The sequence below is a fragment of the Staurois parvus genome, unplaced genomic scaffold, assembly GCF_062004578.1.
Source record: "Staurois parvus isolate SC_StPar_1 unplaced genomic scaffold, SC_StPar_1.0 ptg002233l, whole genome shotgun sequence".
In the NCBI taxonomy this organism is placed as follows: Eukaryota; Metazoa; Chordata; class Amphibia; order Anura; family Ranidae; genus Staurois; species Staurois parvus.
In genome coordinates this window covers 175,204-201,569 of record NW_028320029.1, presented here as the reverse complement: position 1 = coordinate 201,569, position 26,366 = coordinate 175,204, and the positions used below count along the sequence as shown (strand labels likewise).

Genomic DNA, 26,366 nt, shown 5'->3' with positions numbered 1-26,366 from the left:
CTTTTTCATTAAAGAGGTCATATTGGCCTGGTGAGTGATTAAAGCATTGCTTTCTGATTGGGTGAAACATGGATACTGTATGGTAAAGGAACACGAACACTGAGCAATTATCATCAAGACTGCACTTTTATGGACATTTTATTTTTTTTTTCACCTTTTCTAGATAATATAATTTCTTTTTACCAATTTATGTTGGAATATTAGCACAGAATTATATTTATATTGGGATTTGAGCAAACCGCACCCCCTACTGAAAATACATCGTTCAAACTGCTGGCCCTATCCTCTGCCATCTTTTACTGCATCTTCACATCAGGCTAGATCTGACCTTGATCTTCTCCCATCCAGTGCAGGGATGGAAGATAACCAGCACAGCATTGGGGAGGGAGGGTGCGCACAACTGAAATCTCCGGGGGGGGTTGGGGAGTGCATAGTGTACCCCCTAGAGCCTACCATGGAGCAGAGGCGTAGACCCCAATCGATCATCTTTATGTGACATTCCTGGCTGGTCCTACCTCAGTCTAATGTCTTTACCCACATTGAAGGAATCTATCAGACAAAAATGTAAATTCTCAAATTTTATTTAAATATTACAAGGTAGTAAAACAGATTTCATAACTTCCATAGCTGGTAATAAATGTGAATCAGAATCCTGAAGATTGACCTGGAAGAGAAAACGACAAGTTTAGAATCATCATCTCCATTCTTCATTACTCCAAAATTTGTTTTTCCCAAATCCTCTTCCAGGACAGCACATGACAGAGATGATGGGCACCTCCTCCCAGAGGACACACTTCACCAAAAACACTCAAAAAAGGGACAGGAAGTCCTGCTAGTTGTCTCCTCCAGTTGGTGGAAGTCCTCCACCAACCCCCTTGCTGGTGGGGTTTTCCTCTATCCTTGCTACCTGGTCTCTTCCTATTTATGGACAGAAAGATGTCTGGGCCCACTACCTTTTCAGTGCCTGGGGATGGCCAGTATTGGGGGTGACTTGCTACCTCCTTGGTTGGTGTGGTTCGAGTATCAACAAAAAAACTTCCACGATGACTGAGCTAAGCTAACCCGTGGTGTCAAGTCTGAGGGGAGTAATGTTGCTCCCCGGGCAGGAAAGTGGGTAAGGCCCGCTGCTGACTCTACCAGGTTGCTGTCAGTGTCCCCGCTGGGATGATTTACCCTCTTTATATGTCCCAGCGACCACTGTCACCACAGCAAAAATTGACAGTGAATCCAAAATGTTCAGTTGCCACCACCAGAGGAAGAGAGAATTCTTCCAGTGTGGACAACTGTCTAATGATTTCTTGTCACTTTGGAGAAATTCTCACTTCCTGTTGTGTAGATGTGATCAGTTTGGGGTGGAGGAACTTGAGTGTCCAACACAGAGCCCTGACCTCAACCCTACTGAACACATAAGGGATGAAATGGAACGCTGATGGTGAGCCAGGTCTTCTAATCCAACATCAGTACCTGACCTCAACCCTATTGAAAACCTTTGGGATGAACTGGGTTGTGAGCAAGGCCTTCTCATCCATCATCAGTACCTGACCTCTCAACTGGCACAAATTCCCACAGATGCATTCCAAATTTTTATAGGAACCCTTCCCAGAATAATGGAGTCAGCTCCATAAACGGTGTGAGAAGTTTGGTGTGAAGGAACAAGAGGGTCCAACACAGAGCCCCGACCTCAACATCTTTGGGATGAATTGGGTTGTGAGCAAGGCCTTCTCATCCATCATCAGTACCTGACCTCACAACTGGCAGTTGTCCACACTGGAAGAATTCTCTCTTCCTCTGCTAGTGACAACTGCCAGTTGTGAGGTCAGGTACTGATGATGTATGAGAAGGCCTTGCTCACAACCCAATTCATCCCAAAGGTTTTCAATAGGGTTGAGGTCAGGTACTAATGTTGGATGAGAAGACCTGGCTCACCATCAGCGTTCCATTTCATCCCAAAGGTGTTCAGTAGGGTTGAGGTCAGGGCTCTGTGTTGGACACTCAAGTTCCTCCATGCCAAACTGATCACATCTACACAACAGGAAGTGAGAATTTCTCCAAAGTGATAATAAATCATTAGACAGTTGTCACAAGCAAAGGAAGAGAGAAATTATCCAGTGTGGACAACTGTCTGATTTCTTGTCACTTTGGAGAAATTCTCACTTCCTGTTGTGTAGATGTGATCAGTTTGGGGTGGAGGAACTTGAGTGTCCAACACAGAGCCCTGACCTCAACCCTACTGAACACACAAGGGATGAAATGGAACGCTGATGGTGAGCCAGGTCTTCTAATCCAACATCAGTACCTGACCTCAACCCTATTGAAAACCTTTGGGATGAACTGGGTTGTGAGCAAGGCCTTCTCATACATCATCAGTACCTGACCTCACAACTGGCACAAATTCCCACAGATGCATTCCAAATTTTTATAGGAACCCTTCCCAGAATAATGGAGTCAGCTCCATAAACGGTGTGAGAAGTTTGGTGTGAAGGAACAAGAGGGTCCAACACAGAGCCCCGACCTCAACATCTTTGGGATGAATTGGGTTGTGAGCAAGGCCTTCTCATCCATCATCAGTACCTGACCTCACAACTGGCAGTTGTCCACACTGGAAGAATTCTCTCTTCCTCTGCTAGTGACAACTGCCAGTTGTGAGGTCAGGTACTGATGATGTATGAGAAGGCCTTGCTCGCAACCCAATTCATCCCAAAGGTTTTCAATAGGGTTTAGGTCAGGTACTGATGTTGGATGAGAAGACCTGGCTCACCATCAGCGTTCCATTTCATCCTAAAGGTGTTCAGTAGGGTTGAGGTCAGGGCTCTGTGTTGGACACTCAAGTTCCTCCACCCCAAACTGATCACATCTACACAACAGGAAGTGAGAATTTCTCCAAAGTGACAAGAAATCATTAGACGGTTGTCCACACTGGAAGAATTCTCTCTTCCTCTGCTGGTGACAACTGTCTAATGATTTCTTGTCACTTTGGAGAAGTTCTCACTTCCTGTTGTGTAGATGTGATTAGTTTGGCATGGAGGAACTTGAGTGTCCAACACAGAGCCCTGACCTCAACCCTACATCTTTGGGATGAATTGGGTTGTGAGCAAGGCCTTCTCATCCATCATCAGTACCTGATCTCACAACTGGCAGTTGTCACCAGCAGAGGAAGAGAGAATTCTTCCAGTGTGGACAACTGTCTAATGATTTCTTGTCACTTTGGATAAAATCTCACTTCCTGTTGTGTAGATGTGATCAGTCTGGTGTGGAGGAACTTGAGTGTCCAACACAGAGCCCTGACCTCAACCCTACTGAACACCTTTGGGATGAAATGGAACGCTGCTGGTGAGCCAGGTCTTCCCATCCAACATCAGTACCTGACCTCAACCCTATTGAAAACCTTTGGGATGAATTCCCACAGATGCATTGCAAAATTTTGTAGGAACCCTTCCCAGAATAGTGGAGTCAGCTCCATAAACGGTGTGAGCAGTTTAGTGCGGAGGAACTTGAGTGTCCAACACAGAGCCCCGACCTCAACCCTACTGAACATCTTTGGGATGAATTGGGTTGTGAGCAGCGCCTTCTCATCCATCATCGGTACCTGTCCTTACAACTGGCACAAATTCCCACAGATGCATTCCAAAATTTTGTAGGAACCCTTCCCAGAATAGTGGAGTCAGCTCCATAAGGACATGGTCTGATCAGTTTGGCATGGAGGAACTCGAGCGCCCAACACAGCCTTGACCTCAACCCTACTGAACACCTTTGGGATGAATTGGAACGCCGATGGCGAGCCAAGTCTTTTCATTCAAACACCCTCCAATATGTTGTGGAAAGCCTGCCAGGAAGAGTGGAGGATGGGATAGGAGGAAACCCCATATTAAATGGCCGTGGTTTTGGAATGGGATGTCCCGCAAGCTCATATAGGTGTGTTCACAGCCTTTCGGCCATATAGTGAACCCCCATAATCTGATCTCTATGTACGAGGGGTGATGATTTCATTCCTGGAATGTCCCTATGGGGGCGAGTCACACAGCCATTCGCACTCCGGCGTGTTCTGCCATGTTTTACGTTGCACTCCTCTGGGTTGCCGATCAGTTGACTCAGCCTTACGGAGTAGTAGAAGAAATAACGGGGGTGTGCGTTGTGCTGTTGGTGGAAAATGAATGACAAGAATCTGGAGCAGCGGATTAACATGACATTTTGCGTGAAAATTGACAAAAGTGCGAGTGCAACAGACCTATGATGAACACTCCATGCAGAAAGTGTTTTTGAATGGCATAGGCGGTTTAAGGAGGGGCGAGAAGATATACACGGACACAAGTGGGCAGCCAAAAATGCAAAGGACGGATGCAAATGTGGAAAATGAAAAAGTGACGGGAATCTGTTTGGAGGAAAAGACCGGAACTCTGGCCTGACACGCGGATTCTCCACCACGACAATGCTCCTGCACAAGATGCGTTACGTGTTCATGAGTTCCTGGCCCAGAAATCCATTCCAAAACTTGACCGACCACCTTATTCCCCTGACTTATCACCCTTTTGGCTATTCCAAAATGTAACAATGCCTTAATGACGTTCTGGACATCCAACGCGCTGCGACAAAGGTGCAGCCTTCGGGAAAACAGAACCTCTACTGGAGCTACACCCAGATTTACCGCCTCCATGCGTTACCCCTCCTGGAAGGTCCGTACCTGTTTCTGCTATTTTTCTTGGTCTGAGAAGTTCCAGCCTGGACTGGAGGCTGCTACTGACCAGCTTCACTCCCAGCCCCAAGTCTTTGTTTGCTGCACCCTCCATGTGGCTCTCATACACACCCTCTGTAAGAACTGGTGGGGGCGGAGTTAAGGATAGAACAATCATAATACAGCAGTTTGTATTCAAGCCAGTGTATGACGGGTGGTGACACTACAGGGTTGTAGGACGGGTGGCGACACTGCGGAGTCGTATGCCGGGTGGCGACACTGCGGGGTTGTATGGTGGGTGGCAACACTGCGGGGTCGTATGATGGGCGGCGACACTGCGGGGTTACACAACAGGTGGCGACACTGCGGGGTTGTATGACGGGTGGCGACATTGCGGGGTTACATGGCGGGTGGCGACACTGCGGGGTTACATGGCGGGTGGCGACACTGCGGGGTCGTATGGCGGGTGGCGACACTGCGGGGTCGCATGGCGGGTGGCGACACTGCGGGGTTAAACGACGGGAGGCGACACTGCGGGGTCGCACGACGGGTGGCGACACTGCGGGGTCGCACGACGGGTGGCGACACTGCGGGGTCGCACGACGGGTGGCGACACTGCGGGGTCACACGACGGGTGGCGACACTGCGGAGTTGTATGGCGGGTGGCAACACTGCGGAGTGGTATGGCGGGTGGCAACACTGCGGGGTCGTACGACGGGTGGCGACACTGCGGGGTCGCACGACGGGTGGCGACACTGCGGGGTCGCACGACGGGTGGCGACACTGCGGGGTCGCACGACGGGTGGCGACACTGCGGGGTTGTGCGGAGTCGTATGACGGGTGGCGACACTGCGGGGTTGTATGGTGGTTGGCAACGCTGCGGGGTCGTATGGCGGGTGGCAACACTGCGGGGTTACATGGTGGGTGGCGACACTGCGGGGTCGTATGGCGGGTGGCGACACTGCGGGGTCGTATGGCGGGTGGCGACACTGCGGGGTCGCATGGCGGGTGGCGACACTGTGGGGTTAAACGACGGGTGGCGACACTGCGGGGTCACATGACCGGTGGCGACACTGAGGGGTCGCACGACGGGTGGCGACACTGCGGGGTCGCATGACAGGTGGCGACACTGCAGGGTTACACGACGGGTGGCGACACTGCGGGGTTGTGCGGAGTAGTATGACGGGTGGCGACACTGCGGGGTTGTATGGTGGGTGGCAACACTGCGGGGTCGTATGGCGGGTGGCAACACTGCGGGGTTACATGGCGGGTGGCGACACTGCGGGGTCGTATGGCGGGTAGCGACACTGCGGGGTCGTATGGCGGGTGGCGACACTGCGGGGTCGCATGGCGGGTGGCGACACTGCGGGGTCACATGGCGGGTGGCGACACTGCGGGGTCGTATGGCGGATGGCGACACTGCGGGGTCGCATGGCGGGTGGCGACACTGCGGGGTTAAACGACGGGTGGCGACACTGCGGGGTTACACGACGGGTGGCGACACTGCGGGGTCACTCGACGGGTGGCGACACTGCGGGGTTACACGGCGGGTGGCGACACTGCGGAGTTGTATGGCGGGTGGCGACACTGAGACGTCACGTGACAACAGACGGGTGGCGACACTGCGGGGTCGTATGACATGTGGCGACACTGCGGGGTTGTACGGCGGGTGGCGACACTGAGACGTCACGTGACAACAGACGATGCTTTGAGGTAACTCTGCGCTCCAGTAAAGGATATTTGCCATCACCGGGAGGAAGAGCGTCTCCACCTCAGTCTGGATCTCGATGCAATGTGAACACTCAGCTGCCCCCTCCGGTCTGTCCAATCCGATGGCCATGGCGAACAATTCGATGTCCAGACTCGTCTGCATCCCCGCCGCCACCTACATATGTGACGTGACACGGAGAGATCTGTGTGAACGTTCAGAGACCAGAAAACTGAGAACTAAAGCTTATCGACCCGGGAACTCAGCACAGGGATGGTGGGAACCCCTCATAAAGGGCACAGCGGGTGTACAGACCCGGGAACTCAGCACAGGGATGGTGGGAACCCCTCATAATGGGCACTGCGGGTGTACAGACCCAGGAACTCAGTACAGGGATGGTGGGAACCCCTCATAAAGGGCACAGCGGGTGTACAGACCCAGGAACTCAGCACAGGGATGGTGGGAACCCCTCATAATGGGCAAAGCGGGTGTACAGACCCAGGAACTCAGTACAGGGATGGTGGGAACCCCTCATAATGGGCACTGCGGGTGTACAGACCTGGGAACTCAGCACAGGGATGGTGGGAACCCCTCATAATGGGCACTGCGGGTGTACAGGTCCGGGAACTCGGCACAGGGATGGAAGGGCATGTTGAACACTTACCGGCCCGGGGGTGTAGGTGACTCTCAGGCCACTGCTGGGTGGTGGAGGCTTCACCCGAAACCTGCCAAAAGAAACACAAGTGCTCTGTGATGTCACATGATATACATATGGTTTGTCCAATGAGGAAGTAAAGCAATCTGTGTATTCTTGATATAATGTTTATACAATGTTTGCACAAGACTAGCTTCGCTGTCCTCTAATACAAGCTCCTCCCTCTCCCTTTATCAACATGCTTTATGTTAGGTCTAATGATGTCATCACTAGATCCCTGTGCTTCTCTATGCAATGCAGACAGTTCATGGCTGGTGGGAGGGGCCAGAAGGGTGCTTCCTGAAAATATAACAGTACCCTGCCTGAAGGAGGGGGGGGGAAGGTACACCTGAGCAAGTCTGAAGGGGAGGAGCCGGTACACCTGTGCAAGACTGAAGGGGAGGAGCCGGTACACCTGTGCAAGTCTGAAGGGGAGGAGCCGGTACACCTGTGCAAGAGTGAAGGGGAGGAGCCGGTACACCTGTGCAAGACTGAAGGGGAGGAGCTGGTACACCTGTGTAAGAGTGAAGGGGAGGAGCCGATACACCTGTGCAAGACTGAAGGGGAGGAGCCGATACACCTGCGCAAGACTGAAGGGGAGGAGCCGATACACCTGTGCAAGACTGAAGGGGAGGAGCCGGTACACCTGTGCAAGACTGAAGGGGAGGAGCCGGTACACCTGTGCAAGACTGAAGGGGAGGAGCCGGTACACCTGTGCAAGACTGAAGGGGAGGAGCCGGTACACCTGTGCAAGACTGAAGGGGAGGAGCCGGTACACCTGTGCAAGACTGAAGGGGAGGAGCCGCTACACTTGTGTAATTTTTGTTTGGCTACACTTTTTCCATATTGAGTATCATGTACAGTATTATCACTGATATAGTGTCACTAGCGACAAAAATATTTTAAATAAAAATGACAAATGCATATGAATGCATAAAAAACACAATTAGTGATATAACTGATGATACAAATAAATGAAGTGCAATGAATAACGCAATATAAATGTGCAATTTTTTGATAAAAAAAAAAAAAAAATGTTTTGCACATTTATATTGGATGATACACATTTCAGTTGCTCTACACTTTTTCCATATTGATTTCTATTGGTGTTTGAACGCACAACTACTGACACTGGCTGACTCAAAATTGATTTCAGGGAGAAGAAACAGACAGATCGCCGTCTGTGTACAGAGCTCTGTGTGTTTGTAAACACAGAACACTGTGCTGTGACTGGCTGCAGCTGATCAGCAGGTGGGCGCCCAATCACAGCATGGGGTTAAGCAGGGTGCGCCTTGGTGCCTGGCTGGGCCACCTACTGGCAGTACATCTACTGTGAGGAGCCGGCATTGCTGTGTACATGGAGAAGGTAAAAAATAAATAAATAAAAAGTCTAACAATGTTTAATAAAGTAACGTGACTACAGAAAGATACAATGTAACGTACGTATTGTTACTTATGTATCATTCTGTTCATTCATCTGCAGATCAAAGGGATGAACTCCCATCTGCAGATGATGCCAGTTAAAAAAAAAAAAAAAGTGTCCGGAGTGGAAGGGGGGGAAAGTGTCCGGACTGGAAGGGGGGGAAAGTGTCCGGACTGGAAGGGGGGGAAAGTGTCCGGACTGGAAGGGGGGGAAAGTGTCCGGACTGGAAGGGGGTGAAAGTGTCCAGACTGGAAAGGGGGGGAAAGTGTCCGGACTGGAAGGGGAGGAAAGCGTCCGGACTGGAAGGGGGTGAAAGCGTCCGGACTGGAAGGGGGGGGAAAGCGTCCGGACTGGAAGGGGGGGAAAGCGTCCGGACTGGAAGGGGGGGAAAGCGTCCGGACTGGAAGGGGGGGAAAGCGTCCGGACTGGAAGGGGGGGAAAGTGTCCGGACTGGAAGGGGTGGGAAAGCGTCCGGACTGGAAGGGGGGAAAGCGTCCGGACTGGAAGGGGTGGGAAAGCGTCCGGACTGGAAGGGGGGGAAAGCGTCCGGACTGGAAGGGGGGAAAGTGTCCGGACTGGAAGGGGGGAAAGCGTCCGGACTGGAAGGGGGGGAAAGCGTCCGGACTGGAAGGGGGGAAAGCGTCCGGACTGGAAGGGGGGGAAAGTGTCCGGACTGGAAGGGGGGGGAAAGCATCCGGACTGGAAGGGGGTGAAAGTGTCCGGACTGGAAGGGGGGTGAAAGTGTCCGGACTGGAAGGGGGTGAAAGCGTCCGGACTGGAAGGGGGTGAAAGCGTCCGGACTGGAAGGGGGTGAAAGCGTCCGGACTGGAAGGGGGTGAAAGCGTCCGGACTGGAAGGGGGTGAAAGCGTCCGGACTGGAAGGGGGTGAAAGCGTCCGGACTGGAAGGGGGGTGAAAGTGTCCGGACTGGAAGGGGGGGGAAAAGTGTCCGGACTGGAAGGGGGGGAAAGTGTCCGGACTGGAAGGGGGGGAAAGTGTCCGGACTGGAAGGGGGTGAAAGTGTCCGGACTGGAAGGGGGGGGAAAGTGTCCGGACTGGAAGGGGGGGAAAGTGTCCGGACTGGAAGGGGGGGAAAGTGTCCGGACTGGAAGGGGGGGAAAGTGTCCGGACTGGAAGGGGGGGGAAAGCGTCCGGACTGGAAGGGGGGAAAGCGTCCGGACTGGAAGGGGGGGGAAAGTGTCCGGACTGGAAGGGGGGGAAAGCGTCCGGACTGGAAGGGGGGGGAAAGTGTCCGGACTGGAAGGGGGGAAAGCGTCCGGACTGGAAGGGGGGGGGAAAGTGTCCGGACTGGAAGGGGTGAAAGCGTCCGGACTGGAAGGGGGGGAAAGTGTCCGGACTGGAAGGGGGGAAAGCGTCCGGACTGGAAGGGGGGGGAAAGCGTCCGGACTGGAAGGGGGGGAAAGCGTCCGGACTGGAAGGGGGGGAAAGTGTCCGGACTGGAAGGGGGGAAAGCGTCCGGACTGGAAGGGGGGGGAAAGTGTCCGGACTGGAAGGGGGGGAAAGTGTCCGGACTGGAAGGGGGGAAAGTGTCCGGACTGGAAGGGGGGGAAAGCGTCCGGACTGGAAGGGAAGGGGGGGAAAGTGTCTAAGTATAAATATACTGTGTGCCTTTAAAAATGCAAATCTACATTTTTTTGCATTTACAAATATATGTAAAAATATATGTTAAAATGAATTTTATATGTTAAAAAAAAATCTGAAGAACATATTTTAAAAAATATATTTTTTAAAATATTTTTCATATATTTTGCAATATATAAAAAACGCATTTCAACATGCAGTATATGTATATATATACATATTTGTTTATTTATTGAAATATATTTTGATATATATTGAATATGGCCAAATTTTAGCATTTCAAGTATATTTTTCTTCCATATGGGAACCAATCAGCTTCTAGCTCTCAGCTTGTTCGGTGAAGCTTTAAAAATGAAAGCTAGGAGCTGATTGGTTGCCACGCACAGCTGCTCCAGTCTTCGAAAATTCCAAAGTGTTTTTTGTTACAACGTTACATAATTGTTATTTCTGCCCCTCCCCCCCCCCCCATCTTTTCTGCACTGTGATGGGCTTATAAATGGCATGCTCTGTACTTGTCAGTAATATTCGCCTGCTATTGAGGGATTACCTGGAGAGATCCACCCCGATGTTCTGCATGATTACTGTCAGGGCGTACGTGTACCCCTCTCTGATCACCCCAAACTGCGCCACCGCCGGGGTGAGGTGGAATCCTCGTGGGACGCGTTTCACGGCGCTGTTTGAAGGTGAGGTAGAGGAGGTGCGCACTGTGCGTCTCACCGGATCTTCCACCGCCGCGAACTGGAGGAGACACAAAAATACGGAATAAATATTACTACTGCGGGGACACCGCAACACCAACCAGAGGAGCTGACACTCTAATGTCCCCTCCCCCCACAGTCACACCAGTCTCAGCACCAGAGGAGCTTACACTCTAATGTCCCCTCCCCCACAGTCCCATCAGTCTCTGTACCAGAGGAGCTTACACTCTAATATCCCCTCCCCCCACAGTCCCATCAGTCTCTGTACCGGAGGAGCTTACGCTCTAATGTCCCCTCCCCCACAGTCCCATCAGTCTCTGCACCAGAGGAGCTTCCACTCTGCACCAGAGAGGTTGTGCTGCAGTTGCTCTCCCTCTCCAGGCACTAGTGGGCCAGGCCTGCTCGCCTGGCCCCAGAAACATGGCCTCTTCTGGGCTAGGCTCAGACCATGCTCCCCCTGAGGGACCCAGCTTGCCTTCCCATACTTCACCAGCACCTGAAGACCTTGGCTGTGGCCCTAAAAGTGGGGAATCCCTCCCTGTCTTTAGAGAGCGGGTTGCTGATTATCTGGTGAGAATCGCAAAGGAGGAGGAAAAGTTGGTGAGTCTGAAAACTGACTACAAGAAGAAGAAAGTTCTCCATGACAAGTCATGGAGCAGCAAGAGGCAGAGCATGAAGCCGGAGATGAAGGGTTTGGAGGACGTCATGGAGCAGCAAGAGGCAGAGCATGAAGCCGGAGATGAAGGGTTTGGAGGACGTCATGGAGCAGCAAGAGGCAGAGTCTGAAGCCGGAGATGAAGGGTTTGGAGGACGTCATGGAGCAGCAAGAGGCAGAGCATGAAGCCGGAGATGAAGGGTTTGGAGGTCGCCATTAAGAAGCAGCAGAATCTGGTAAAGACGCTGAAGGAGAAGAGCGGAGCTTTCAGAGAAAAGTTCCGGAATGAGGAAAGGTTCAGGAAGATGAAGGGAGACTCCGGTAAGGATCCAGCATCGGCGGTGGCAGTACGGGTGGAGAGTGTGGAGGGGGTCCTGGATGCTGCCCCTGCTATCCCATCCACCTCAGGATCTGCTTCCCTGGAGGAAATGTCAGCCTCTGCTTCCCTCCCTCCACAGCAAGCTGGAGGAACAGCACAGGAGGTAGAGGAATATGGCGGAGGGCTGCTAAAGTACATTGAGGAATTGGAGTCTTCCCTAATTGGAAGAACTTTCCGTTTTTCTGAGGACTCTGAGGATGAAGATGACGGTGAGGACTCTGTACCTGGTCCTGTAAAGGAGAAAAAAACAGAAAAGCCGCGCTTTATTAAAAGTGCCATTTTGGACTCCAGTGTGGACAGCCATGTGCACTGCAGTGTTTTGGAGGGAAATCCTCCTGTGTGTGCACAGAGCTCTGCAGGGAAGATGGCTGCTGTGCCTGCAGGACTGCACTCTGCTGGGACTGAGGACTCTGATACCAGGAACCCTGTGACTGTGGACTCTGCTGGGGGGAAGGTAAAGGGGGGATCTGACACACTTGCTGGACAATCCCTGCTGATGGCTGCAAATGCAGCAGAAAATGGTGGGAGGGAAATTGTCAGCAGCACTCTGAAAGGGGTTGCTGAAACCCAGGGGAGAGTGACCAGGAGTGGAAGGCTTTTGCCTAAGAGGAGTATGTTGGGGGAGGGGGAGACAGGAGCATCTGGTGTGAGTGGGTCTGCTGGGAGCAGTAGTGCCACGAGTGAAAGGAAACATATGGATGATAAGAGTGCTTGCAATGCTGGAAAGGGGAATGCCTGTGTGTTGGTGGATGGAGGGACTGCTGCTGCCTCTGATGGTGGTCTGCAGAGCGGGGGCTCTGAGGTTCCTGCAACCAATGGGCAGGGTGCAGCTTTAAGGTCCACTACATCTAATGCTGCAAATAAGACCTATGCTGGGGCTCTGGCTGGGAGGAGGGGGTCACATCATGTTGTCAGCTCTGGGGGGAGGTCTGCTGCAGGTCTGCCATCTGCACCCCTGTCCTTCAGGAGGAGGAATTTGGTGCAGCTCAGATGGGAGGGTGGGGGTGCTCCCCCGGTCAGGATGTCGGTGGTGGACAGGATTTTGGAGATGGGGTTTAGGGCGGATGACATCTTCGCCTTGATCAGCCCTGTAGGATCCTATGAGTATGATCTGTCCTTTCTGCGCCCCGAGTCTCTGGATATATTCTGGGAGAAGTATGAACACATGTATAAGGGTCTGCCGGAGTGGAGGGGACTCGTCCCAAAGGTGGTCTCACGCCAACCTCTAGTGAAGACGGTCACCATTCTAGTACGGAATGAGTCCATTCCTTCGGCTGACTTGGCTGTCTGGCTGAGGAGATTTGGGGAGCTACTTGCACCCCTGAAGAAGATTGTGGATGAGAGAGGGATATGGACTGGTGGGTGGTCGGTGCAGATGAGGTTGTATGTGTGTGGGAATGTGGTCCAGCATCTGCCCTCCTCAGCCTTCATTGGGAAGGACAGGATTGTGGTGTTCTACCCTGGACAGCCCAAGCTCTGCAATAAATGCGGTTCTCGGGGTCACTTGGCCTCCTCATGTCCAGAGATGAAGTGCTCCCTATGTCAGGTTCTGGGGCACCTGGTTCTCGGGGTCACTTGGCCTCCTCATGCCCACAGATGAAGTGCTCCCTTTGTCAGGATCTGGGGCATCTGGTTCTCGGGGTCACTTGGCCTCCTCATGTCCAGAGATGAAGTGCTCTCTATGTCAGGATCTGGGGCACCTGGCTAAGGATTGTAATATCATCAGGTGCAATCTGTGTGATAAGGTTGGCCATTCGTACAACCGGTGCCCTGAGGCCATGCACAACCAGTCAGCTTTGGTGGAAGAGTTTTTTCGTCTGGACATGGAGGAGGCAGAGGAGAGGGAGGCTGGGCCAGGGGTCCCCAATGTCTCTGTCCCTGTGGTCCCAGTGTCTGATGGTCCCTCTAATGTGTCATCTCCTTGTGTTGTGCCCCCTGAGTCAGTGTCCGTGGATGTTGTGTCTGATCCTCCTGTGTCAGTTTCCCCAGAGGTAGTGGGGGCTGTGGAGGGAACTGGACCAATGTGTATGGTTGCACCGACCCCCCCTCCCCGGCGTCGGAGGGTCAGAGCGCGTGAGGCGCTGGGGGGTGGAGTGAATGATGGTGGGGGTGTTGGGGTGAAGGTTGGGGGGACTGCTGTGGTGAGTGGAGAGAGTGGGGTGGATGATGTTGTTGGTGATGGTGGAAGGGAAGGGGAGGGGGCTTTGCGGGCCGGTTTATCAAATGATGATATGGAGTGGTTGGAGGCAAAAAGGAAGTCTGGGAAGAAGAAGCGGAAGAAGGATGTGCCTGTACCTGACCCTGGGAGGGTGGAGGTGTCAAACACATTTGAAGTGTTATCTGAGGTGGAGGATGAGGGATCTTCAGGGGATGAGTCTCTGGTTTCCATGGAGGAGGAATCACAGAGGACTATGAAGCGTGTAGGGTCTCCAAGTAGGGAGGGGGGTAAGCAGGCTAAGAAACGGGTACCTCGATCATCCTGATGGCGGTTCCCACTCCTTTGAAGGTGGCGACCATTAATGTCTCCAGCATAAAATCAGTAAGCGCTCGTAACATGGCCTTATTTTTGCTCAGCAGGTTTGATGCTGACATTTTCTTTTTGCAAGAGACCAGGTTGTCCAGTTTGGGGGATGTTCATATGGCGAAGAAGGAGTGGAGGCGCGGCCCCTCCTTCTGGTCTCTTGCGGCCGAGCCTTACACTGGAGTTGCGGTACTTTTTTCCGGCATGGTAACCTGCCGGCGGATTATTGAGGTAGAAATGGGGAGATGCATGGTCTTAGACGTCTCCATGGGGGGGCAGGACCTGCGCCTGATTAACATCTATGGGCCCCAGACAAAATGGGACAGGAAATGCCTCTTCATGAAGATCAAGCCTTTCCTTTTTACAGCCCAGCAAGTTGTCTTCGGTGGTGACTTTAACACCGTCACTAGGACTAAGGACAGGAGAGGGACCGGAGTCAGGCTGGACTGTGACGGCTAGAGAGGCAGGTCTGGTTGATGTGCACATTCATTGCTGCCCAGACGACACGGGATTCACTTTTCAGAGAGGTTCCAGTCAGAGTAGAATAGATAGGTTTTTTTTAAAGGGGAACTCCGCCTTCTCGGCACCAGTGTGTCAGGCGGTAGAGTTTTCCGATCACTGTATTCTGTCTGTGACTCTGAGTGGCCCCGATACACCACCTAAGGGGAGGGGTACCTGGAAGCTGAATTCGGCACTCCTGGACGATGAGAAGGTGAGTCAATCCTTTGAGGATTTTTTTCAGGCACAGGTATCAATCATGGACGTTTGCAGCAGTAAGTCTGAGTGGTGGGAGCTTACAAAACGAAGGATCGTTGGGTTTTTCAAGGCCATAGGAAGGAATAAACAGCTTGATAAGTATGTCACCTACCAGCGTCTGCGGAGGAAGCTCGATCGGCTTGTCTCCAATAATGGAGATCCAGAAGCGATCTCTGAGGTTAAACTCTTGCTCAGGCAGTGTCAATATGACAGGCATGCCTCTTTGGTTCTGGAAAGGGATTATGGGAAATATCACTCGCCCGACCCTTACCAGAACTGCAAACAAGGTAGAGCAGTTAAGTCAGTTGTAGGCCTGGTTGACAGTACGGGTTCCCTGACAAAGTCCAAGCCAGGGATCCTGGAAACCTCCAGGTCATATTATGCTGACCTCCTGGGTAGGAGGGACCTCGATCGGGCGAGCATGTCGGGTTTTCTGGACTCTACTCCAGGACTGGGAAATGGCAGTTCTCTTGTGAATTTGACAGAGGACATCACGGCAGATGAGGTGGTGAAAGCTATTGATCAGCTTGCCATGAAGAAGTCGCCTGGGCCAGACGGATTGACAGCCGAGTTTTATAAGCACTTTAAGGTGACTCTGGCCCCATATTTGGTGGAGGTGTTTAATGGCTGTCTGAGAGAGGGTTCACTCTCTCCCTCCATGCGACAATCTGCAGTGATTCTTCTGTCAAAGGGTAAGGATTCCTCGAGAATTGAGAATTGGCGGCCCATTAGCCTTCTCAATGTTGATAGGAAGATATTGGCAAAAATTATTTTCTGGCGTTTATCGTCTGTTGCGGGCAATTTACTTTCTCGCCATCAGCACTGTTCGGTTCAGGGAAGAAGCACTTTTTCAGCGGTGTTAGCTGTCCGGGAGGCCCTGGAGCGGTGCAGGGCTGCAGGCTGGGGAAAGTTCCTGCTGGCATTGGATCAGGCCAAAGCTTTTGATCGAGTCAATCATGAGTACCTATGGCTGCTTCTTGGCAAGTATGGCCTGGAGGGGGGCTTTATCGATTGGCTAAAGACCTTATACAGAGGGGCTGAAAGCTTCATGCTTGTGAATGGTTGGATTGGACGACCCTTTGAGGTTGGCTCAGGTGTGCGTCAGGGGTGTCCTTTGAGTCCTCTGCTATATGCGTTTGTAATCGATCCCTTCATTCGGAGGTTAGAGAGCGGACCGTTGTGTGGAGTTCCTTTGGGCATTCCTGGGGAGCCCCCTCTGAGGGTCGTGGCCTATGCTGATGACGTGTCTGTTTTCATCTCCGGGACGCAGGAGGCGGAGGAGGTGGTCTCGGTGATGGAACAGCATGCTGAGGCAGGAGGCAGAGGAGGTGGTCTCAGTGATGGAACAGTATGCTGAGGCAGGAGGCGGAGGAGGTGGTCTCGGTGATGGAACAGTATGCTGAGGCAGGAGGCGGAGGAGGTGGTCTCGGTGATGGAACAGTATGCTGAGGCAGGAGGCGGAGGAGGTGGTCTCGGTGATGGAACAGTATGCTGAGGCAGGAGGCGGAGGAGGTGGTCTCGGTGATGGAACAGTATGCTGAGGCAGGAGGCGGAGGAGGTGGTCTCGGTGATGGAACAGTATGCTGAGGCATCTGGCTCAAAGATCAATCAGGATAAGAGTGAGGTTTTCTGGATGGGAGAGGAAGGCGAAGGCTTTACCCTTCCGGACGCCTTCCCAGAGCCCCAGCAGGAAATTAAAGTATTAGGCATCAGATTTGGTCCCGGTGATTACGGCCTTACAAATTGGGTAAGCAGGCTACAAGATGCCGATGCCAAGGTTGCCAGCTGGAAGGATTGGAAGCTCTCTTACAGGGAAAGGATTGACCTGATTAAAACTTACCTGATCCCGGTATTTCTGTATGTCAGCTTTGTCTGCGTTTTGCCAGTGTCTCTCTATGCGAGGATCTACAGCTGTTTCTTCCAGCTGTTATGGGGGCACAAACTGAACCTCATTAAGAGGTCTGTAACCTACCTTCCCAGGCGGATGGGTGGCCTAGGTATGGTCAACCCGGTGGTTTTCTTTTCTCTGATGTTTTTGAAACATAATTTTGGTAGCATGCTGGCAGAGGAACCGCCTGGGTGGGTTGGTATTTTTCAGTCCTGGTTTAGGCCTTTTCTACGGAGCTGGGAGAATGGTGGGCCAGTGAAAAGCCTGAGGGTCCAACATGGTAAGCTCCCGGCTTATGTTGCCCCGTGTCTGAAAATGCTTCGGCAATGGCGAGTGACGGCGGAGGAAATTAAATCTCTTCCCAGGAAGGCCCTGGAGAGGAGGGTTGTTGAATCTGCCTTTAGCGAGCCATTGGCCTTGAGGGATTGCCCAGGCCCGGTTATGAGGGAGGGTCTGCGTTTGATGAATCTGGAGAGAATCCCTTTAAAGTTTCGGGATTTGGCCTGGCTCTCGTTCCATGGCAGACTCTATGTGAAGGGCAACCTGAAGCATCGCTCTGCGGAGAACCGTGGTTGTCCAAGAGTGGAGTGCGGTGGGGTGGAGGAGACGATGGACCATTTCTTGCTTCAGTGCCCCTTCAATATAGAAGTCTACAAGCGGGTGGGTGGGGCTCTGGGGATCCCTTTCCTTGAGTTACGCGGAGTGGTCTTACGGAGCCTTTCAGACTCACCGGGATTTTGATTTTGAGACACTTTTTCTAGTTAGCTTAGTAGTCCGTTACTACACGTGGAATGCACGGTGTCAGGTTTCCATTCGCAAAAAAATCCTTCCTGTCGAGGTGGTGGTGAACAACATTCTGGGTGAGGTTGGGAAGATTCGGGGTCTTGAGAAGGACAGGTGGCGGCCGGGAGCCTGGACAAAGGCGTGGAGGAATGTCAGGTCCCCGTAGCTGCTGTCTGTCAGTCTCTGGGGGCGTGGCTTCTCTTTCTGTCCTTTCACGTCTAGATTTTGTAACATCAGATTTTTGAAGAAAGGCTGCATGCATGGGATCGATGTATGGGATGAATGTATGGGATCAATGTGTGGGATCAATGTATGGGATCGATGTATGGGATGAATGTATGGGATCAATGTATGGGATGAATGTATGGGGTGAATGTGTGGGATCAATGTATGGGGTGAATGTTTAATCGTTTCTTAGCCTGAGGGGTGTTTAGGTGACGGTCAGGATTTGTTATTTTGCTAAAGTAAGCTGGTTTTGTTTAATTATACGTATTTTATTCTGTATATATGTAAATATGATTTTTATGATGTTTTGTTTGCAAGATTTTAATAAACAAAAAATTTACACTCTAATGTCCCCTCCCCCACAGTCACATCAGTCTCTGTACCAGAGGAGCTTCCACTCTGCACCAGAGAGGTTGTGCTGCAGGTGCTCTCCCTCTCCAGACACTAGGGGGCCAGGCCTGCTCGCCTGGCCCCAGAAACATGGCCTCTTCTGGGCTAGGCTCAGACCATGCTCCCCCTGAGGGACCCAGCTTGCCTTCCCATACTTTACCAGCACCTGAAGACCTTGGCTGTGGCCCTAAAAGTGGGGAATCCCTCCCTGTCTTTAGAGAGCGGGTTGCTGATTATCTGGTGAGAATCGCAAAGGAGGAGGAAAAGTTGGTGAGTCTGAAAACTGACTACAAGAAGAAGAAAGTTCTCCATGACAAGTCATGGAGCAGCAAGAGGCAGAGCATGAAGCCGGAGATGAAGGGTTTGGAGGTCGCCATTAAGAAGCAGCAGAATCTGGTAAAGACGCTGAAGGAGAAGAGCGGAGCTTTCAGAGAAAAGTTCCGGAATGAGGAAAGGTTCAGGAAGATGAAGGGAGACTCCGGTAAGGATCCAGCATCGGCGGTGGCAGTACGGGTGGAGAGTGAGGAGGGTGTCCTGGATGCTGCCCCTGCTATCCCATCCACCTCAGGATCTGCTTCCCTGGAGGAAATGTCAGCCTCTGCTTCCCTCCCTCCACAGCAAGCTGGAGGAACAGCACAGGAGGTAGAGGAATATGGCGGAGGGCTGCTAAAGTACATTGAGGAATTGGAGTCTTCCCTAATTGGAAGAACTTTCCGCTTTTCTGAGGACTCTGAGGATGAAGATGACGGTGAGGACTCTGTACCTGGTCCTGTAAAGGAGAAAAAAACAGAAAAGCCGCGCTTTATTAAAAGTTCCATTTTGGACTCCAGTGTGGACAGCCATGTGCACTGCAGTATTTTGGAGGGAAATCCTCCTGTGTGTGCACAGAGCTCTGCAGGGAAGATGGCTGCTGTGCCTGCAGGACTGCACTCTGCTGGGACTGTGGACTCTGATACCAGGAACCCTGTGACTGTGGACTCTGCTGGGGGGAAGGTAAAGGGGGGATCTGACACACTTGCTGGACAATCCCTGCTGATGGCTGCAAATGCAGCAGAAAATGGTGGGAGGGAAATTGTCAGCAGCACTCTGAAAGGTGTTGCTGAAACCCAGGGGAGAGTGACCAGGAGTGGAAGGCTTTTGCCTAAGAGGAGTATGTTGGGGGAGGGGGAGACAGGAGCATCTGGTGTGAGTGAGTCTGCTGGGAGCAGTAGTGCCACGAGTGAAAGGAAACATATGGATGATAAGAGTGCTTGCAATGCTGGAAAGGGGAATGCCTGTGTGTTGGTGGATGGAGTGACTGCTGCTGCCTCTGATGGTGGTCTGCAGAGCGGGGGCTCTGAGGTTCCTGCAACCAATGGGCAGGGTGCAGCTTTAAGGTCCACTACAACTAATGCTGCAAATAAGACCTATGCTGGGGCTCTGGCTGGGAGGAGGGGGTCACAGCATGTTGTCAGCTCTGGGGGGAGATCTGCTGCAGGCCTGCCATCTGCACCCCTGTCCTTCAGGAGGAGGAATTTGGTGCAGCTCAGATGGGAGGGTGGGGGTGCTCCCCCGGTCAGGATGTCGGTGGTGGACAGGATTTTGGAGATGGGGTTTAGGGCGGATGATATCTTCGCCTTGATCAGCCCTGTAGGATCCTATGAGTATGATCTGTCCTTTGTGCGCCCCGAGTCTCTGGATATATTCTGGGAGAAGTATGAACACATGTATAAGGGTCTGCCGGAGTGGAAGGGACTCGTCCCAAAGGTTGTCTCACGCCAACCTCTAGTGAAGACGGTCACCATTCTAGTACGGAATGAGTCCATTCCTTCGGCTGACTTGGCTGTCTGGCTGAGGAGATTTGGGGAGCTACTTGCACCCCTGAAGAAGATTGTGGATGAGAGAGGGATATGGACTGGTGGGTGGTCGGTGCAGATGAGGTTGTATGTGTGTGGGAATGTGGTCCAGCATCTGCCCTCCTCAGCCTTCATTGGGAAGGACAGGATTGTGGTGTTCTACCCTGGACAGCCCAAGCTCTGCAATAAGTGCGGTTCTCGGGGTCACTTGGCCTCCTCATGCCCAGAGATGAAGTGCTCCCTATGTCAGGATCTGGGACATCTGGTTCTCGGGGTCACTTCGCCTCCTCATGCCCAGAGATGAAGTGCTCCCTATGTCAGGATCTGGGGCACCTGGCTAAGGATTGTAATATCATCAGGTGCAATCTGTGTGATAAGTTTGGCCATTCGTACAACCGGTGCCCTGAGGCCATGCACAACCAGTCAGCTTTGGTGGAAGAGTTTTTTCGTCTGGACATGGAGGAGGCAGAGGAGAGGGGGGCTGGGCCAGGGGTCCCCAATGTCTCTGTCCCTGTGGTCCCAGTGTCTGATGGTCCCTCTAATGTGTCATCTCCTTGTGTTGTGCCCCCTGAGTCAGTGTCCGTGGATGTTGTGTCTGATCCTCCTGTGTCAGTTTCCCCAGAGGTAGTGGGGGCTGTGGAGGGAACTGGACCAATGTGTATGGTTGCACCAACCCCCCCTCCCCGGCGTCGGAGGGTCAGAGCGCGTGAGGCGCTGGGGGGTGGAGTGAATGATGGTGGGGGTGTTGGGGTGAAGGTTGGGGGGACTGCTGTGGTGAGTGGAGAGAGTGGGGTGGATGATGTTGTTGGTGATGGTGGAAGGGAAGGGGAGGGGGCTTTGCGGTCCGGTTTATCAAATGATGATATGGAGTGGTTGGAGGCAAAAAGGAAGTCTGGGAAGAAGAAGCGGAAGAAGGATGTGCCTGTACCTGACCCTGGGAGGGTGGAGGTGTCAAATACATTTGATGTGTTATCTGAGGTGGAGGATGAGGGATCTTCAGAGGATGAGTCTCTGGTTTCCATGGAGGAGGAATCACAGAGGACTATGAAGCGTGTAGGGTCTCCAAGTAGGGAGGGGGGTAAGCAGGCTAAGAAACGGGTACCTCGATCATCCTGATGGCGGTTCCCACTCCTTTGAAGGTGGCGACCATTAATGTCGCCAGCATAAAATCAGTAAGCGCTCGTAACATGGCCTTATTTTTGCTCAGCAGGTTTGATGCTGACATTTTCTTTTTGCAGGAGACCAGGTTGTCCAGTTTGGGGGATGTTCATATGGCGAAGAAGGAGTGGAGGCGCGGCCCCTCCTTCTGGTCTCTTGCGGCCGAGCCTTACACTGGAGTTGCGGTACTTTTTTCCGGCATGGTAACCTGTCGGCGGATTATTGAGGTAGAAATGGGGAGATGCATGGTCTTAGACGTCTCCATGGGGGGGCAGGACCTGCGCCTGATTAACATCTATGGGCCCCAGACAAAATGGGACAGGAAATGCCTCTTCATGAAGATCAAGCCTTTCCTTTTTACAGCCCAGCAAGTTGTCTTCGGTGGTGACTTTAACACCGTCACTAGGACTAAGGACAGGAGAGGGACTGGAGTCAGGCTGGACTGTGACGGCTAGAGAGGCAGGTCTGGTTGATGTGCACATTCATTGCTGCCCAGACGACACGGGATTCACTTTTCAGCGAGGTTCTAGTCAGAGTAGAATAGATAGGTTTTTTTTAAAGGGGAACTCCGCCTTCTCGGCACCAGTGTGTCAGGCGGTGGAGTTTTCCGATCACTGTATTCTGTCTGTGACTCTGAGTGGCCCCGATACACCACCTAAGGGGAGGGGTACCTGGAAGCTGAATTCGGCACTCCTGGACGATGAGAAGGTGAGTCAATCCTTTGAGGATTTTTTTCAGGCACAGGTATCAATCATGGACGTTTGCAGCAGTAAGTCCGAGTGGTGGGAGCTTACAAAACGAAGGATCGTTGGGTTTTTCAAGGCCATAGGAAGGAATAAACAGCTTGATAAGTATGTCACCTACCAGCGTCTGCGGAGGAAGCTCGATCGGCTTGTCTCCAATAATGGAGATCCAGAAGCGATCTCTGAGGTTAAACTCTTGCTCAGGCAGTGTCAATATGACAGGCATGCCTCTTTGGTTCTGGAAAGGGATTATGGGAAATATCACTCGCCCGACCCTTACCAGAACTGCAAACAAGGTAGAGCAGTTAAGTCAGTTGTAGGCCTGGTTGACAGTACGGGTTCCCTGACAAAGTCCAAGTCAGGGATCCTGGAAACCTCCAGGTCATATTATGCTGACCTCCTGGGTAGGAGGGACCTCGATCGGGCGAGCATGTCGGGTTTTCTGGATTCTACTCCAGGACTGGGAAATGGCAGTTCTCTTGTGAGTTTGACAGAGGACATCACGGCAGATGAGGTGGTGAAAGCTATTGATCAGCTTGCCATGAAGAAGTCGCCTGGGCCAGACGGATTGACAGCCGAGTTTTATAAGCACTTTAAGGTGACTCTGGCCCCATATTTGGTGGAGGTGTTTAATGGCTGTCTGAGAGAGGGTTCGCTCTCTCCCTCCATGCGACAATCTGCAGTGATTCTTCTGTCAAAGGGTAAGGATTCCTCGAGAATTGAGAATTGGCGGCCCATTAGCCTTCTCAATGTTGATAGGAAGATATTGGCAAAAATTATTTTCTGGCGTTTATCGTCTGTTGCGGGCAATTTACTTTCTCGCCATCAGCACTGTTCGGTTCAGGGAAGAAGCACTTTTTCAGCGGTGTTAGCTGTCCGGGAGGCCCTGGAGCGGTGCAGGGCTGCAGGCTGGGGAAAGTTCCTGCTGGCATTGGATCAGGCCAAAGCTTTTGATCGAGTCAATCATGAGTACCTATGGCTGCTTCTTGGCAAGTATGGCCTGGAGGGGGGCTTTATCGATTGGCTAAAGACCTTATACAGAGGGGCTGAAAGCTTCATGCTTGTGAATGGTTGGATTGGACGGCCCTTTGAGGTTGGCTCAGGTGTGCGTCAGGGGTGTCCTTTGAGTCCTCTGCTATATGCGTTTGTAATCGATCCCTTCATTCGGAGGTTGGAGAGCGGACCGTTGTGTGGAGTTCCTTTGGGCATTCCTGGGGAGCCCCCTCTGAGGGTCGTGGCCTATGCGGATGACGTGTCTGTTTTCATCTCCGGGACGCAGGAGGCGGAGGAGGTGGTCTCGGTGATGGAACAGTATGCTGAGGCAGGAGGTGGAGGAGGTGGTCTCGGTGATGGAACAGTATGCTGAGGCAGGAGGCGGAGGAGGTGGTCTCGGTGATGGAACAGTATGCTGAGGCATCTGGCTCAAAGATCAATCAGGATAAGAGTGAGGTTTTCTGGATGGGAGAGGAAGGCGAAGGCTTTACCCTTCCGGACGCCTTCCCAGAGCCCCAGCAGGAAATTAAAGTTTTAGGCATCAGATTTGGTCCCGGTGATTACGGCCTTGCAAATTGGGTAAGCAGGCTACAAGATGCCGATGCCAAGGTGGCCAGCTGGAAGGATTGGAAACTCTCTTACAGGGAAAGGATTGACCTGATTAAAACTTACCTGATCCCGGTATTTCTGTATGTCAGCTTTGTCTGTGTTTTGCCAGTGTCTCTCTATGCGAGGATCTACAGTTGTTTCTTCCAGCTGTTAAGAGGTCTGTAACCTACCTTCCCAGGCGGATGGGTGGCCTAGGTATGGTCAACCCGGTGGTTTTCTTTTCTCTGATGTTTTTGAAACATAATTTTGGTAGCATGCTGGCAGAGGAACCGCCTGGGTGGGTTGGTATTTTTCAGTCCTGGTTTAGGCCTTTTCTACGGAGCTGGGAGAATGGTGGGCCAGTGAAAAGCCTGAGGGTCCAACATGGTAAGCTCCCGGCTTATGTTGCCCCATGTCTGAAAATGCTTCGGCAATGGCGAGTGACGGCGGAGGAAATTAAGTCTCTTCCTAGGAAGGCCCTGGAGAGGAGGGTTGTTGAATCTGCCTTTAGCGAGCCATTGGCCTTGAGGGATTGCCCAGGCCCGGTTATGGGGGAGGGATTGCCCAGGCCCGGTTATGAGGGAGGGATTGCCCAGGCCCGGTTATGAGGGAGGGTCTGCGTTTGATGAATCTGGAGAGAATCCCTTTAAAGTTTCGGGATTTGGCCTGGCTCTCATTCCATGGCAGACTCTATGTGAAGGGCAACCTGAAGCATCGCTCTGCGGAGAACCGTGGTTGTCCAAGAGTGGAGTGCGGTGGGGTGGAGGAGACGATGGACCATTTCTTGCTTCAGTGCCCCTTCAATATAGATGTCTACAAGCGGGTGGGTGGGGCTCTGGGGATCCCTTTCCTTTCCCTCTTGAGTTACGCGGAGTGGTCTTACGGAGCCTTTCAGACTCACCGGGACTTTGATTTTGAGACACTTTTTCTAGTTAGCTTAGTAGTCCGTTACTACACGTGGAATGCACGGTGTCAGGTTTCCATTCGCAAAAAAGTCCTTCCTGTGGAGGTGGTGGTGAACAACATTCTGGGTGAGGTTGGGAAGATTCGGGGTCTTGAGAAGGGCAGGTGGCGGCCGGGAGCCTGGACAAAGGCGTGGAGGAATGTCAGGTCCCCGTAGCTGCTGTCTGTCAGTCTCTGGGGGCGTGGCTTCTCTTTCTGTCCTTTCACGTCCCCTAGATTTTGTAACATCAGATTTTTGAAGAAAGGCGGCATGTATGGGATCGATGTATGGGATCAATGTATGGGATCAATGTATGGGATCAATGTGTGGGATCAATGTATGGGATGAATGTATGGGATCAATGTGTGGGATCAATGTGTGGGATCAATGTATGGGGTGAATGTTTAATCGTTTCTTAGCCTGAGGGGTGTTTAGGTGACGGTCAGGATTTGTTATTGTTTTGCTGAAGTAAGCTGGTTTTGTTTAATTATATATATCTTATTCTGTAAATATGTAAATATGATTTTTTATGATGTTTTTTGTTTGCAAGATTTTAATAAACAAAAAATTTACACTCTAATGTCCCCTCCCCCACAGTCCCATCAGTCTATGTACCAGAGGAGCTTACACTCTAATGTCCCCTCCCCCACAGTCACATCAGTCTCTGTACCAGAGGAGCTTACACTCTAATGTCCCCTCCCCCACAGTCACATCAGTCTCTGTACCAGAGGAGCTTACGCTCTAATGTCCCCCCACAGTCCCATCAGTCTATGTACCAGAGGAGCTTACACTCTAGTGTCTCCTCCCCCACAGGCCCATCAATCTCTGTACCAGAGGAGCTTACACTCTGCACCAGAGAGGTTGTGCTGCAGTTGCTCTCCCTCTCCAGGCACTAGGGGGCCAGGCCTGCTCGCCTGGCCCCAGAAACATGGCCTCTTCTGGGCTAGGCTCAGACCATGCTCCCCCTGAGGGACCCAGCTTGCCTTCCCATACTTCACCAGCACCTGAAGACCTTGGCTGTGGCCCTAAAAGTGGGGAATCCCTCCCTGTCTTTAGAGAGCGGGTTGCTGATTATCTGGTGAGAATCGCAAAGGAGGAGGAAAAGTTGGTGAGTCTGAAAACTGACTACAAGAAAAAGAAAGTTCTCCATGACAAGTCATGGAGCAGCAAGAGGCAGAGCATGAAGCCGGAGATGAAGGGTTTGGAGGTCGCCATCAAGAAGCAGCAGAATCTGGTAAAGACGCTGAAGGAGAAGAGCGGAGCTTTCAGAGAAAAGTTCCGGAATGAGGAGAGGTTCCGGAAGATGAAAGGAGACTCCGGTAAGGATCCAGCATCGGCGGTGGCAGTACGGGTGGAGAGTGAGGAGGGGGTCCTGGATGCTGCCCCTGCTATCCCATCCACCTCAGGATCTGCTTCCCTGGAGGAAATGTCAGCCTCTGCCCCCCTCCCTCCACAGCAAGCTGGAGGAACAGCACAGGAGGTAGAGGAATATGGTGGAGGGCTGCTAAAGTACATTGAGGAATTGGAGTCTTCCCTAATTGGAAGAACTTTCCGTTTTTCTGAGGACTCTGAGGATGAAGATGACGGTGAGGACTCTGTACCTGGTCCTGTAAAGGAGAAAAAAACAGAAAAGCCGCGCTTTATTAAAAGTGCCATTTTGGACTCCAGTGTGGACAGCCATGTGCACTGCAGTGTTTTGGAGGGAAATCCTCCTGT

The 26,366-nt window shown here is 52.2% G+C and overlaps 1 protein-coding gene and 1 long non-coding RNA gene across 2 annotated transcripts in view; both read right to left on the bottom strand.

The window, feature by feature from the left end:
- Window positions 1-565: 565 nt before the first annotated feature.
- LOC149431492 (uncharacterized) lies at window positions 566-4,813 on the bottom strand. Its single transcript, XR_016309256.1, has 2 exons — window positions 4,679-4,813; window positions 566-664 (listed from the first exon to the last, which is right to left on the bottom strand). It is a non-coding gene; the product is annotated as an uncharacterized LOC149431492 (long non-coding RNA).
- Window positions 4,814-6,152: 1,339 nt separating this feature from the next.
- SPAG17 (sperm associated antigen 17) overlaps window positions 6,153-26,366 on the bottom strand; it is a gene marked incomplete at its 5' end in the record, with an annotated part of 180,206 nt that continues 159,992 nt past the window's right edge. The window contains 3 exons of the mRNA XM_089665542.1: window positions 6,153-6,554; window positions 7,042-7,102; window positions 10,643-10,833. Of these exons, the coding sequence (XP_089521668.1) occupies window positions 6,153-6,554; window positions 7,042-7,102; window positions 10,643-10,833 (654 nt within the window). The remainder of the gene's footprint in view (window positions 6,555-7,041; window positions 7,103-10,642; window positions 10,834-26,366) is intronic.